The sequence below is a fragment of the Orcinus orca genome, chromosome 20 (assembly GCF_937001465.1).
Source record: "Orcinus orca chromosome 20, mOrcOrc1.1, whole genome shotgun sequence".
Classification (NCBI taxonomy): Eukaryota; Metazoa; Chordata; class Mammalia; order Artiodactyla; family Delphinidae; genus Orcinus; species Orcinus orca.
The window spans coordinates 19,755,761-19,771,297 of record NC_064578.1 but is presented as its reverse complement, the minus strand read 5'-3'; the positions used below and the strand labels follow the sequence as shown (position 1 = coordinate 19,771,297).

At 55.1% G+C, this 15,537-nt stretch overlaps 1 protein-coding gene across 6 annotated transcripts in view; it reads left to right on the top strand.

The window, feature by feature from the left end:
* Positions 1–15,537, top strand: part of BEAN1 (brain expressed associated with NEDD4 1) — a 38,159-nt gene that overhangs the window by 19,922 nt on the left and 2,700 nt on the right. Inside the window, exons 1-4 of one of the 6 annotated variants that reach the window (XM_049702890.1) lie at positions 10,064–10,177; positions 10,803–12,940; positions 14,849–14,999; positions 15,128–15,214. In XM_049702890.1, the coding sequence (XP_049558847.1) occupies positions 12,631–12,940; positions 14,849–14,999; positions 15,128–15,214 (548 nt within the window). In that variant the 5' untranslated portion in view covers positions 10,064–10,177; positions 10,803–12,630. Of the gene's footprint in view, positions 1–9,913; positions 10,178–10,209; positions 12,941–14,848; positions 15,000–15,127; positions 15,215–15,537 lie in introns of those variants that run through there. The other 5 variants (XM_049702891.1, XM_033407774.2, XM_033407775.2 and 2 more) reach the window with 5 other exon arrangements.

Here is a 15,537-nt window from a genome sequence, read left to right as displayed (position 1 = left end):
TTGGATAGTATGACATTTTAATAACATTAATTCTTCCAATCTAGGAGCATGGGATATCTTTCTATTTCTCTGAATCACCTTCAATTTTGAGGAACTGGATTTTAATTTAATTTTCATTAATTTAAGTAGCTACATGCGGCTAGTGGCTACCATACTGGACAGCACTGTTCTGGTACGTGACTTTTGGTGAACATACTGATGCATTTCTGTTGGAGAATTCATTCCGCCCAGGAGTGGAATTTCTGGGCTATGGGACATGCATGTGTTTGGCTTTAATAGATAGAGCTAAACAGTTTTCCAGAGTGGCTGTACCGGTCCACACTCCTGACATCAATGTATGAGAGCTCTAGTTGCCCTACACCCTCACCAATGCTTGGCGTCGTCGGGGTTTTTTCACTTTAGCCATTCGGCTAGACACTAGAGATATTACCTTGTGGTTTCATTTGAATTTCTCTGGTGATTAAGTACAGTGTATTTAACACCTTGGATATCCTCTTTTGTGAAGTGATTGTTTAAGCCTTTTGCCCACTTTTTCATTGGGTCTTTTTATTACTGATTTCTAGGAGTTCTTTATATATTCTGACTACCAGTCCTGTGCTGGATATATTATTGCAAAAATCTTCTCCCTCTTTGTGGACTGCTTTTTGACTCTTATAATCATGTCTTTGGATTCACAGATGTTCTTAAACTTTTATATATAGACTATCTATTCTTGTATATAATTTGCTTTATGCATATTTAACTTCAAAATTTACAGAAAATAAAACGATATGGAGCACACAGTTAGGGGACACCCTCTTGTACTCCTTAGGAGCAGAGGATTCTACTGCTGCACTTCAAAGAATACATTTCTACAAATGTGAAAGCCAAGGTGGGCACCTTTCAAGTTGGACAGCAGCCTTGTTAAAGGGTTTTTGTCTATTACTGAAATTTCAGGTTTTAGGTTAAATGAAACTTAAAGGACTGCTCGTGAAACAATTTAAACTTTTTAAAAAATCTCTCATTTTTTTCAAGATAAAAAAGTACCTCCAACACTAAAATATTGACAGTGATCCCAATAGCTTAAGTACTGTTATAGTACACATGGCTACTACACATGCACAGTATGTCACCAACACTGTCTAAACAATAAGAATCATAGCACTGGGGCACAGTGGCTCTCCTCATCCTAGCAAGCGAACAGGATGATCATTACACCTGAGTGACATTAGTGCACTGGCGTATCTACCAAGTGTAAAATCCAGTTATCTAAAACAACATGACTATCAGATTCCCAGAGAGTATGTTATTTCTGAGTTTGTATATTCAGAAACCTGTGGGTTGTTCCTTAAATTCTTTTAAAATAGGAATTACGTTGAGCATTAAAAACACTGAACTAAGTAATGTAACCACCATAGCGGGTGAAGTTCAGTGTCTGGTTTAACAACCGTTTACTATCATTTCAAAATCAATTTCTGCTCAATCCTAGCACAGCCAGCATTTCTCCTGCAGTGACATTTATTTTTAAATGCACAAGAATGAAAGGCCCAGCTATACACCACTGCCTTATTACAAGAGCCATGGGGAAGGCGAGCTGATGAAACACACACAAGAGAGAAACGCGCACAGCATCATCTCTTTGTTCAACACTGGCTTTGATTTAGAGTAGAATGCAAAAAACATATTATAAAAACAGAATGAGGACCTGTTTCTAAGTGTAGTAGGTAACCAAGAACTATACTTCCACTGCAAAAATCTTTATAGGATTCAAGCACTAAAGTGACACTAGTACTGAAACATAGGTAATCAGAAGTAGCAAAGGCACTGGTAACGTGAGTCATCATCAAAAGACAGCCCAGGTAAATATCACACAATTCCTGTCAGCTGCTGCTAAGACTTGCATTTTTCGAACCGAAAAGGAATACGGTGGGGCTTTTTACTTATTATTTGAAGAAAGGCTGTCTTAGGTCCCCTCATTGAACATGAGGCCTAGGTTCCCAAATCAGTTTTCCTATATCATCACAAGACGTATTATACTCAGTTGATACTGTTTGACATTGAATTGCTATAATCGAGTTAATTTTGGTGAGTTTATTTAAGTGGCAGAATCTATCTCAATAGTAGAATAAATCACTTTCATCTTATATTTATAGAATCATGAAAGGCCTGTGGGTGGTCACTTATATTTTTCCAGTTATATTTTAATGCAGTGGCTGAAAATCTTCCACTTGGCAATGGAGCACTCTCCTATTAACTCTGATGTGTAAAACAGAGGGAAGCAGAGCTACTGTGCATGACGTGAGAGCAGAGAACTCCATGGTGTACCAAGACTTTCCCTCTCAGCACTGGGGCACCTGTGTGGGAACTCTTGCTTTCCACGGTTTGAGAGGTTCATTTTAGTGGATTCATATACATGTTCCTACTGCCTAGCATGTGTCCAGGCACAGAATAAGCACTTAGTGAGTACTGGTGAGTGGATGGATGGGTGGGTAGATGGACGGATGACTGAATATATGGATGGATGCATGGCTGATCGAGTGGATCCTGAATAGACGCCTAGGTAGATAAATACATTAGGAGGGTGAGTGAATTTATGGAGGACTGATTAATAGGTGGATGACTTCACATTCCAATCCTCGTTTTCACTATAACCTGCCCCACCTGTAATGCCACAAATGGCCAAGTAAAACGTGTCAGGGCCTTGACATACCATTAGCTGACCTCTTCTAGAGCTACGTCCCATTGTAAGAAGAATACTGAACGCCAAGCAGCCTCTTCCTCATCCCCATATCCCAATGTTCAGGGGACATCCCACAGCCTCACCCCAGGAGCACCTCCTCCTTTCCTGAGCTCTGTTGGGACCTTACCCTCTGTACTCCCGCTCAGGCCCCTTCCTCCCTCCCCTGATCTTGCTCTGCTGGTTCATCCTTCGAGACCCAGCCCCTCTGTGTGGATATGTCCCTGACCTGTTCCCAGTACTCTCTCTCCTTTACAGTCTCCTGGTAACGAGGTGATATCACCAAGTGGGCTAAGAGGCTGCCCAAAACAGAAGGGGAAGGGACTCAGAAGTGCCCAAGCAAGTGAGCCTGCCCTGCCACGTCCCCTGTCCCAATCCCTGCCGGGAGGCTGAGACCAGCCATTGGTGAGCAGAGGGAAGACGGTGCCTGAATCCTGTTCCCCAGATTCCCTCCAATGACCTCAAGGCCTCACCCTAGTGGTTTCAGCAGTGGAGAAAGAGATGAACTACTGAGGCCAGACTTGCCAGGCAAGTGGACCTATGACAAATGTCTTCAGAATTTTTGGTGACAGGAACCATCAGTCAGATCTCAGTCCTTGGCCCCCCCTTCTCCCTCTAGCCAGCGTCTCCGAAGGTGTGGGCAGGTCTGGAGGCCTAAAGATGCTGGCTCAGCACCTCCACTATCGGTGCCCTTTCTTTGTCAGTGCTCCCAGGTGGCTTCAGCCTGCAAAGAGCACTTGCCTGAACCCAGACAGAGTGACTGCACAGCTGCCCACACACTACGCTCAGCAAGCAGTCAGTAGTGATGGTCTGCTTCAGCTTCCCTGCCCTGCACGTTCCCCACGTTTCCCAGCCTGCAGCCAGCCCTGACCCCATCCCCCGACGCAAGCCTGGATCTCATTGCCTCGCCCATTGTGTTCACCTGGCTCCCACCTCCTCCCCACCCTTTCAGACCCCTTTACCCACCCTGCAGTTAAAACGGCTCAAGAATAAGCGTCTTTAAGCGTCTTTCAGGCGGATAGCGACCAGGTCCAGAGTGGGCAGAGGACAAACCCACTCTACAGCGAGTGAGTGGTAGAACCAGGAACGGAGCCCCGTTCTCCTGCCTCCACCTCCACCGCACCCAACTCTCTTCCCCTGCTCTGGGCCCTAGTGCGTGGATTATCAGACACACCTGGGTTCAAATCCCAGCTCTGCCACAAAACTAGGTGAGCAAACTTCAGCTCACCAAGACTCAGTGTCCTACAAATGCGGGTGACGATGGTTCCGCACACAGAGGGGGCAAGCGCCAGACCCGGCCCCACACCCAGGCCGCGGTCATGCAGGGCCTCTGACCCACCTGTGGTTCCCAGTCCCAGCCTGGAGCAGAGGTCTGGAGGCGCGAGAACTGGCTTCTGCCTGGCACAGCCCCGAAGGGGACCTTGGGACCCCAACTACAGAGTGGGGAGAGCACCAGGGTTGTCGCTGAGGCCTGCTCAAAGGACGTCAGCTTGGCAAGGTGGAGGAACTCTCCTCAGGAGCAGCTGCCATCAAAGGCGTTCAGCTGAGCCCGGCTCCACGCTCCAAGTGCGGGCTTGCGGGCTTCCCTCACGCTCCACGCTCCACGCTCCGCCCTCCACCCTCCTCGCTCCACCCCCCACGCTCCACGTTCCACCCTTCACGCTCCACCCTCCACGCTCCCTGCTCCACGCTCCACCCTCCTCGCTCCACCCTCCATGCTCCACGCTCCCTGCTCCGCCCTCCACGCTCCACCCTCCACGCTCCACCCTCCACGCTCCTCGCTCCACCCCCCCACGCTCCCTGCTCCACCCTCCACGCTCCACCCTCCACGCTCCTCGCTCCACCCTCCACGCTCCACCCTCCACGCTCCTCGCTCCACCCTCCACGCTCCCTGCTCCACGCTCCACCCTCCACGCTCCCTGCTCCACCCTCCACGCTCCACCCTCCACGCTCCCTGCTCCACCCTCCACGCTCCACCCTCCACGCTCCCTGCTCCACCCTCCACGCTCCACACTCCACCCTCCACGCCCCTCGCTCCACCCTCCACGCTCCACCTTCCACGCTCCCTGCTCCACCCTCCACGCTCCCTGCTCCACCCTCCACGTTCCACCCTCCACGCTTCCTACTCCACCCTCCACGCTCCTCGCCCCACCCTCCACGCTCCACCCTCCACGCCCCACGCTCCTCGCTCCACCCTCCATGCTCCTCCCTCCACCCTCCACGCTCCACCCTCCACGCTCCTCGCTCCACCCTCCACCCTCCACGCTCCACCCTCCACCCTCCACGCCCCACCCTCCACGCTCCTCGCTCCACCCTCCACGCTCCTCACTCCACCCTCCACGCTCCACCCTCCACGCTCCACGCTCCACCCTCCACGCCCCACGCTCCTCGCTCCACCCTCCACGCTCCACCCTCCTCGCTCCACCCTCCACGCTCCTCGCTCCACCCTCCACGCTCCTCACTCCACCCTCCACGCTCCACCCTCCACGTTCCTCGCTCCACCCTCCACGCGCCTCGCTCCACCCTCCACGCTCCTCGCTCCACCCCCCACGCTCCCTGCTCCACCCTCCACGTTCCACGCTCCACCCTCCACGCTCCACCCTCCTCGCTCCACCCTCCACGCTCCACCCTCCACGCCCCACGCTCCTCGCTCCACCCTCCACGCTCCTCGCTCCACCCTCCACCCTCCACGCTCCACCCTCCACGCTCCTCGCTCCACCCTCCACGCTCCTCACTCCACCCTCCACGCTCCACCCTCCACGCTCCTCGCTCCACCCTCCACGCTCCCTGCTCCACCCTCCACGTTCCACGCTCCACCCTCCACACTCCCTGCTCCACCCTCCACGCTCCACCCTCCTCGCTCCACCCTCCACGCTCCACCCTCCACGCCCCACGCTCCTCGCTCCACCCTCCACGCTCCTCGCTCCACCCTCTACGCTCTACCCTCCACGCTCCACCCTCCTCCCTCCGCCCTCCACGCTCCACCCTCCACGCTCCTCGCTCCACGCTCCACCCTCCACGCTCCTCGCTCCACGCTCCACCCTCCACCCTCCACGCTCCACCCTCCACCCTCCACGCTCCTCGTTCCACCCTCCACGCTCCACCCTCCACGTTCCTCGCTCCACCCTCCACGCGCCACGCTCCACCCTCCACGCTCCTCGCTCCACCCTCCAGGCTCCCTGCTCCACCCTCCACGTTCCACGCTCCACCCTCCACGCTCCCTGCTCCACCCTCCACGCTCCACCCTCCTCGCTCCACCCTCCACGCTCCACCCTCCTCGCTCCACCCTCCACGCTCCACCCTCCACGCTCCCCGCTCCACCCTCCTCGCTCCACCCTCCGCTCTCCCTGCTCCACCCTCCTCGCTCCACGCTCCACCCTCCACGCTCCCTGCTCCACCCTCCACGCTCCTCGCTCCACCCTCCACGCTCCCTGCTCCACCCTCCACGCTCCCTGCTCCACCCTCCACGCTCCACCCTCCACGCTCCACGCTCCACGCTCACATGGATCCTCACAGCAGCCTACTCGCTGGTGCCCCCCCACCCTGCGTCCAGTTCTGCAGCCAGAGGGCACTCTTAAAACACTGTGACCGCGCCCCTTCGTGTCTCCTCTCTACCCTTGAGATAAAAGACAGTCTCTTGATTTGACCTTCATGGCGGGGCCCTGCCAGCCCTTCAATACTCAGCAATGTTCTTTCAGCTGATGATATACCTTCACCCTGAATAAGACGTAGGTCATGGCCTACTTTGACTACATGTTAAGGTGGCCCAGAAAAAGCAAAGCACCGTTTTAGGGAGAGAAAAATTTTACTTTAGCAAGATCCCAGAAACATGAGCGCCAGTGCACAGTGCCTGGTAGCCACAGAGTAGCATCTTGGCTAACAGCATGGGGCTTTGGCTGCCCACTGACCCGGGTCCCTCTGTGGGCTGAGTGACATTGGACAAATAACCTGTCTGAAGCCCAGTTTCTCCACCTGTTAACTGGAGATCCCATCATGGACCATCATAAGAATTAAATAACACAGAGCATGAAAAGTACCAAGCATGGTGAATGACACACAGTAGGTGTCCAGGAGATGATAGCTACTCATGCTGTATGTGGAGGGAGGGCCGCATCTCAGGGATGACCTAGTATCTTGAGGTACAATTTCCTCTTGATCATCAGCACCTTTGTAGAAGCTGCTTGGGAAGAAAGTCTAGGATAGGGGCAAAGCTTGCCTTACCCTCTGTCCTTTCCACAGCTGGTGCAGGGGGAGAGCGAGGCAGAGCGGTGGGAAAGGGGGCTAGCATCATGTTGTTTCTCTGCAGTCATTTTTATCTTGTTGATGAAGTGGACCCTGAATATGGAAATTGGAAGTTTCCCTCATAATTTAAAGCAGCACCTACCTCCGCCGGTCGCAGGGACTGGAAGATTAACTTCCCCCTGGCCATGCAGGCGGACGCCTGCGCCAACTGGCTCCATCTGCAGGCATGGGCGTTGCCATCTCCACACCTGGCTGGTGATGAGCCTGGCACTGCCACGAGAGCGAGGTTCTCATTTGCTGCTGAGGCAGGGAGAGGGAGAGGCGTCTTCAGGGTGACCCCATGGGACTGGCACCTCCGCAGCAGTTTCTGCGTGCTGAGCAGGGCAGGCATGCACACACAAATCCAACCCTAGGTTCTCATTCTGGGCACCTCCAGCCTTGCCATGGCCAGCTTTCTGGTAGCACATCTGCCTTGGACCGTGGGGTGACCAGTACATCCCAAACCATCGCAGCAGCTGGAACAGACTGAACAGGACAGTTGAGAGCAGTGTGGACCCCATACACTCCTACCGTCCCCAAGGAGGGCTGCTGTCTCTGACATTCCCAAGCCCTGCCATTGGCTTCAAAGGTGAGAGGAAGAGGGTGACATTGGTTGGATGGCCAGCTGGCTTGTACTTTATCAGAGAGAATACGGTAGCAGAATGATCACTGGCTCAGCTCTAGTCCAAGCCAAAGCCCGGTCATTGGCTCAGGAGTGAAAGCACGGCGGACTAGATGAGTGGTGGCCAAAAGCTTGTCTCGTGACCAGGGTAATCACTGTGTGAAGTACGATGTTGAAAAGGATGCTGCGGCTGCCTCCTGGGCCAGACAGGAAGAGAATGATTATCAGTTAGCCATATACTGGCTATATATGATTGTGGTGGGTTACTTAATACCTTTGAGCCTCAGTATTCTCACCTATAAAATGGGGAGAACATAGCTTCAGGGATGAAGTGAGCTCTCAGCACAGAACCTACACATAGTGGGGGCTCTCAAAACAGTGGTCTGTGTTTGGCCCTCAAAGAATCCCAGAAATCTGCTTACCCTGGCATTTTCACGTTAGAGGGCCAGGAAGCACGCATAGTCAGCCAAAGCCCAAGGGCAGCTCCCTCTCCCCAGGGAAGGCACCTGCAGCGGAGCAGCTTCCAGTGAACTTCAGCGAGCAAAGGCTTGGCTCTCAGGCTAGGATGACGTTCTGGCCCAGGCAGTAGGGCCTCGGGGCCAGCCCCTCCTAATGAAGGTCAGTAGGCTGCAGGAGCCACCAGCATGGGCCGGAACTGCTGGCGGGCGTGTTCATAGCGCAGGCAAAGGCCCCAAGTTCATGCTTCACCTACCTGTCCCTGACATGGGTTGAGTGTGGGAGAGGCTTCTGGAGATGGTGCTGGGAAGGGATGGGAAGGTACAGGAGGCCACAGTTGAGTTTCTACCTTCTGATTTGCATAAGTCCATGCCCTCACCTGGGAACAAAGCCCTCCTACAACTACCCAGGGAGGGAACCATCCACACTCCGCTTGATTACCACTCAAGACAGAGACCTCATTCCCCTGAGGCAGCTCAGGGCCTCCCTGCCACTTCCCCATCTGGTCTCAAGGCTGCAGCCACTCACTCAGTACATGGCTTGGGCACCTTTGGTGAGCCCAGGCCCAGTGCTGAGCTTGAGGACACAGAAAGCGATCAGACACAAGCCCTGGAAACCGTGCATAATCATATGTGACAAGTGCAGAACAGGGACTGGGACACAGGCTCTGGGAGGACAGACAGGGGGACTGCTTTCAGAACAGGGCCCAGGAAAGCTTGCCCTGTGGCTCGCTGAGTATCTGAAGCTGGCTCCGTACGGCTGTCCAGAGATGGGACCTGCACCCTCAGGAAGGGCTCACACCTGGGGCAGGGAACAGTGGAGAGTGAGCTCGGGACTTTGAAGCTTGGGCCTGAGTTCTCACTTGGCTCAACCACAGAGTGACTGAGTGACCGTGGGCTGGAGCCGAGCGTCAGTCCACACATCTATAAAAGGGGAAAACCACATCCCTGCCCAGCTGAGTGGGAGGGAATTAAGGGGCAGTCACGGACGCTCCCTAATGTGGTGCTGGCTCTCCCTGAGCGAGGCAGCGAGTGCCCATGGATGGTCCTGGCTGATTCCAACCCTTCCCTGGGACCCCAGCCCCCAGGGCTCCATCATCTTATCTTATGGGAGGACAAAGCCATCGTGGGCCCCAGAAGCTTCCTTTAGTAGGGTTCTCAGGGACCCACCATACACACCCCTTCCTAGAAGCCCCTTCCCACCTCTCTGCACCTTTACCCTTGTTCTTCCCCTGCCTGGAATACCTCCTAGCTTCACCTCCTCTGGGAAGCCTTCCCTGGTCTGATCCAACCCTCTGTCATGTCTGGATCAGTTAGTGCTCTTAATCCCAGGCCTGCCCGATTTCCCTGGAGTCCCCTCGGTAGGTTTCGCCCCTGAGGCAGGAGGCCAGTGTTGGAGGCCAGCACATCTGGTCCCCATACTCTGACCCCTGTGTATCCCCCATGCCTTCCCACGTCTTTGGTAAAGTCATGCTGACCTTCCAACCTCATGTCTTGGTGGAATAGAGTCCTTGTCTAGCACTGAGTCAGGTTCAGTGGGTTCAAGCCTCAGCTCTGCCACTAATTTGCTGTGTGACCTTGAGCAAGTCCACTGCCCTCTCTGAGCTTCCTTTTTCCTTTCTGTGAGTTGGTTGAGCTCCTAGGCCAGAGGCTTCAGAGGAGAGGCGAGAGGAGGTCAGCCCTCACTAGCAGAGGCTCCTGCGGGGAGGAGGGGAGCAGCGCCTGAATATCCTCCATTTATTTAGGGATGAATAACTCACAGGGCAGCAGGGAGGGAGGAGGAAGGTGTGGGGCAGGGTCCGTGCCCCGGCTCAGCGTCCTCTCTCTCTCTGTCCACAGTAGCTCGATACAACCGCACCAGCTACTTCTACCCAACGTTCTCAGAGAGCTCAGAGCACAGCCATCTGCTCGTGTCTCCTGTGCTGGTGGCAAGCGCAGTCATAGGCGTGGTCATCATCCTCTCCTGCATCACCATCATCGTGGGCAGCATCCGCAGGGACAGGCAAGCCCGGCTCCAGCGGCACCGCCACCGCCATCGCCGCCACCACCACCACCACCATCGCCGCCGCCGCCGCCGCCACCGAGAGTACGAGCACGGCTACGGTGAGCTGCCGCCCACCCCGGGCCCTGGGGCCCCTTAGCCCAGGAGGCATCAGGGAGGTGGTAGCTCTGCCATGGGTGGCGCAGGGTGGTCAGAGGAGGCATCCTCGAGGTCATGAGTAATCAGGAAGAGCTCAGAGGCACTCACCATGTCTCAGGGGCATAAGAAGCCCAGTTGTCTGCCAAAGGGAGGGTGTGGTGCTCCCTCCCCAGCCCTGGCCACTGTGAGACCAGGCCTGCCTGTTCCTACCCTTGTATCACCAGCCTGACCCCCGGAGAGTACAGGGCTCCTGCTCAGAGCAGGCCCACCCCCAACCAGGAGCCCAGGTACCTCCCTCAACCTCCCCCCACCGCAGGACGGCCAGCACGCCCACCTCACATAACTGGACCCGTGCTCTCCACTCCTGCCCCTCCCCAGGCACCTCTTCCATGCTGCTTTCTGCCTCTGCACCTTTGCATATGCTCTTCCCCGTGCCCAGAATGCCATTCCCCATACTTCCCCACCTGACAAAAGCCTACTTGTCCTGCCAGACCTGGCTCAAATACCACCTCCTTTTGCAAGTTTCTCTGGCCCCTCCTCAACCAGCCCCCCAGGCAGGGTTGACCCCCATTCCCTGTACTTCCTTAGCATCGTACCCACACTGCCATCAGTACCCCGACACAGGATGGCTGTGTTGCATCGGTGAAAGCAGGAGCTGCATGTAGCTCTCCGAGAGTCGAGCTCACAGCCCAGAACAGGACCTGGCCCAGAAGAAGTACTCCGCAGGCAAGGGAAGGAACCACTTCATTTCATCCTCACAGCAAGAGCTGTGTTAGCCCATTTTAAAGACTGGGAAGCTGGAGGACTTGTTGAATGGCCTGAGTGCCCCCGAGCCTGCGCCTCGTACTTAGAGCCTAGGAGAGATGCCCACAGGGGTTCCCTACATTAAGGTTGAGAGGTCAACCTTGGCCTTGAGGAGAGAGACGGACCTAGGGGCAGGCTAGTCCATCCTGAGTCTGTGGTGGAGCCACAGGGCCTGTGCCACATGAGCAAGGCCCTGTCCCTGACATCAGAGCAGGTGGGGTGACAGCAGGCCACAGCCAGGCCAAGTCTGGGGTCAAGCCTTTGCTTACCCAGCCCCTGCTCTGATGACTCACAGCAGCCCTGCAGCCCTGTTACCGTGGAGACCCCTCTGTGGGGCTCCCGCCTCTCTGCCCACTTCTATTCTCAGCTCTGGCTTTGGCACCTCCTTGGGGCCTCAGCAGGGAGCCTGGAGGTGCTGATGCCCCTACACCACCACCTAGCCTTCAGGGGGTGCACAGGGGCTGCAAGAAGCCTTGGAAAGAAGCCAGGGAAGAGGGGACCTGAAAGCAGCAGAGCACCAACAAACACCACCCTACTGGCCCTGGGGACCCTCTGTCCTTCAGATGCCCTCCCCCCGCTCCAGTGACTCAGCCCCTCCCGGGCTCCCTCCCACCGCTCTGGCCACTCTGGGGGCTCCTTCTCAGACTTCCTGGTGGATGCCTATTCTCTGAGGAGAGGAATATTAAGGTCCCTCAGAGCCCAACCCTGGGCCCTGGGTCCTCTCTCTGTACCCACCCCATCTGTACCCATGCCCATCTCATCCACCTGACAGCTCCAGGCACCACCCACCACCCTCACCCAGACGTCCCCGAGACACCGGCCCCTGAAGTCTCAGAGGCACCTCAGACCCAGGGGGTCCAAAACAGCCTTAATCTTCCGCTTCTACTGCACAACCTCAGGAAAGTTGCTTAACCTCTGTGAGTCATCTGTACAATGGGTACACGGGGACCCACCCCAAAAAGTTATTGTCAGGACTAAATTAGCACAGTACCTGGCTTATGAGTAAGTGCTCAGTAAATGTTAACTACTTTCATGATCTCTCCCTACCACCCCGAGAATACCTACTCCAGGGCCACTTCACTAATGCTGCAACCTCCACACCTGCCAGCCACCGGCCTGGCACCTCCAAGGCATTCTCCACAAGACAGCCAACATGACTGAATTGTGACTCCACTCAACACTACTCAGTGGCTCCCCACTGCCCTCAGGACAAAGTCGGTCCTCCTCTGTCTGCCCACAGGGCCCTTCTGTAGGCTGGTCAGGTGCAACAGGAGCCAACGAATGTTTGAGAATGAATGAAGGAGTGAGTGAGTGAGACAGACAGAAAGACCGAGGAAGGAAGGGAGGAAGGGAGGAAGGGAGGAAGGGAGGAAGGGAGGAAGGGAGGAAGGGAGGAAGGGAGGAAGGGAGGAAGGGAAATTCTCCTTCCATAAGATGGAAATACCTTGAGCTTTAGGAGACAGCTCTGGTCCCCTTTCGCTTGCCTGGGCTTTAGAGCAAGTGGCTTTATATCCGATTCGTCATCTGAGGGAAGGGAGTAGCCACTTTCCCCCTCTCACAAATTGTTGAGGGTGAATGAGATCGTGGGGCTAGAGCACAGAGGTGCTCATGGATGCCAATTCCTCCTCCCCCCTCTCCCGGGCCTGTCAAAGTTGTTAACCTCGGATTTGGGCTGAATAATGAACCGAAGTATATCTTAACTTGGGTAAATAAGGGAAGAGGGAGATTTGGGCCTCCCTGGACCATTTGGGTCTGTGCTGATGTTGAAGACTGGAAAGGAAAGGAGATAAGAAAGGAATTTGGGGAGTTCAAACAGGGTGTGTGTGTGGGGAGGGGGTTCTTTCCAGCTGTTCCTCAGGACCTCCACCCAGCTGGATGTCTGGGATTGACCTGGGTCATCTCAGGATTGGGGTCTGGGCTAGGTGAGTGCCTCAGGGAAGCCTCAGTCTCCCTGAGACGCTCAGCCTCTGGGGGGCCCAAGAAAAACAACCCAGGGAGAGAGGTGAACAGCAGAGTGGTTCAGCCCGGTCAGCTCTCAGACCTGCCCACCAGGAAATAGCCTTACCTTCCCGAGGTCTGGACAGCCATAGCGCCCCCCGCTACTGGCACTGCGAGTGGGACCCTCCCCGCAGCAACGCTGGCAGGGACGGGAGGGATCCCGGCACCAGAGCCCAGTGGCCTCGGTTCCACTTCTGTCCTCACGCACTTATTTCATGTCTTCCTCTCTCCTGAGTTTCTTCCCCAATTTCTTCCCAAAATTCTCATCCTTCAGCTGGTGCCCTAAAAGGAAACAAATCTCATTTCAGCTCCTTCTTACAGCATATGTTATTGGGTTCCTTTTTCCTAGTAGAAAAGTAATATGTGTTCACTGTGGAAAACCTTTAAAATACAGAAAATATAAAGAAGAAAATAAGGGTTCTGATCCTGTCCTCCAGACAGAGCCGCTGTTACTATGTTTGGAATATTTTCTTCCAAGAGCTTTCCCGAGGTCCATAGATAACCCTGGGACTGCACCTGCAAATAGTGTTTCATATTCAGATTTTTTCCATTCATTGTTGTATCGACGTGAGAAAAAGAGATTTGGGGAGTAGAAAGAGCAATCTTTGGGGTCTACAGACTATGCATGAATTCCAGCTCCACATTCTACCAGCAATGCGACCCTGAGCCTCTGGCTGTAGAATGGAAAGGGCAACTGCAACAGTGCTGCCGACCTCAAAGAAGGGTCATGAGCCCCACCCCAGACAGACAAGCCCCGTCCGTGATGTTATGCCCTGCCCTCTGAGCCACCTGGGAGCCCGTTGGAGGTGAGGAGACCTCGTGTCTCAACCAGTTATCTTTGCAGCTCCCACTGTCCGCCCCCCCTCTCGGCCCACCCCTCTACCAGACCTGTCAGAAACTGGGAGGCAGAGGAGCTGGGACATCCAGCCACCCTCGGCCCAACCAATAATTTGCTGTGTGGCCTCCAGCAAGACACTGAGTCTCTCTGAACCCCAGCTGTAGAATGAGAAGATTGTACTCCATCGGCATTTCCTAAGCAGTGTTACTAGGTCTCAGAAAATAAGATTCCGTGGCCAAATGCTGCACAAGCACAGTTAAATGTGTTTCTCAGCTGTGGGACATTTCAGAGCCTTTGATGTACTATGTGATAAAAAGAAAAACAAGAACAAACAAAAAAAAACCAGAAGAGAGTATAGTACATGTAGTCATCAGAGAAACCCCTTTTCTCCCTGGAATACCTAAAGGGACGGAGGCCTGACCCCAGAGACCACTGCTGTCCTCATTCCCTGACACTTCCTCCCCATTTTTTGTGCCCCAGCCCTTCTCCACAGCTCAAAGCTTCCCGTTCACACTACAGTCTTCTTTCACAACTCCCCCTCTTGGCTCAAGCTGTTCTGTTCCCTCTGCCAGGCCTGCCCCTCTTCCCCTGGCTGATTTCTAGACAAGATTCAGCTCTGGGAGCCCTTCCCCCCAGGAAGCCTTCCCTGACCTCCAAGCTGGGTCAGGCCCGTCTCTGCTCCCACAGCCCCAGTACAACATCTATCAAAGCTTGTGACATGCTGCCCACTACCAGGCTGTCCGCAGGACAGGCTGCTCACTACCCTGGGAGCCCCACCAGGGCAGGACCAGCTCTGCTCCCTGTGACCCCCATGCCCAGCAGGGCACTGGCGCTCACATTCTGGGGCTGTTGCTGACGGAATGAAAGCAGCACTGGTTGGTAAGGGGCAGGATGGTGAGTCGGAGAGAACAGAATCTCAGTGGCCTCAGGCACACATGTGAGGACCCTCCCTGGCACCAGCCTGGGGCCCAGGCTGAATGTCCGTTCCCTGCAGTGTCCGACAGGCACACGTATAGCCGCTCGAACCACAGGACACGCTACACCTGCAGCCCCGCCGAGGACTGGCCTCCACCCTTGGACCTCAGCTCTGATGGGGACGTGGATGCCACGGTGCTCCGAGAGCTGTACCCAGATTCTCCACCGGGGTAAGGAGGCCTGAGAGGGCAGGGCTCTGGGCAAGAATCTCCAGCCCCCATGGGAAACAGCACCACCCCAGATGGCATAAAGGCAGAAAACATCTCCTCACCCTCCTGACCAAGCTGGTCCCTGTAAGGTGGGGCGTGACTCAGCAGATGTCCCTGAGAGACACTCGAAAAGGAAAAAGGAAGAAACGTTCAGCTCCTTCAGGCTGGGTGAAGAGGTGAGGTGGAAGGTCCAGGCCCCAGCCCCTTAGTTTGCGCCCCCGGAGCGCAAATCACATCCACTGGGATAGGCATCATTGTGTCCAGACTGCACTTGTGGCCAGCAGGTGGCCCTGTCCCATGGGGGGGATTCTTCCCTGGGGAGCCTTTGAGTCCTATCCTGTCCTGCCAGCCACCCTCAGGCATATCGCCACCAGTTTGTACATGAAAAGAGGAGTCTGGGCCTCTATCACTTCCCCGCCAGGAGACCACCTGGGCCCCACAAACAGCCCCATCCTCTCCATCACCCTTTACCCTCTGCCCCCAGGGGCACTGGGAGGTA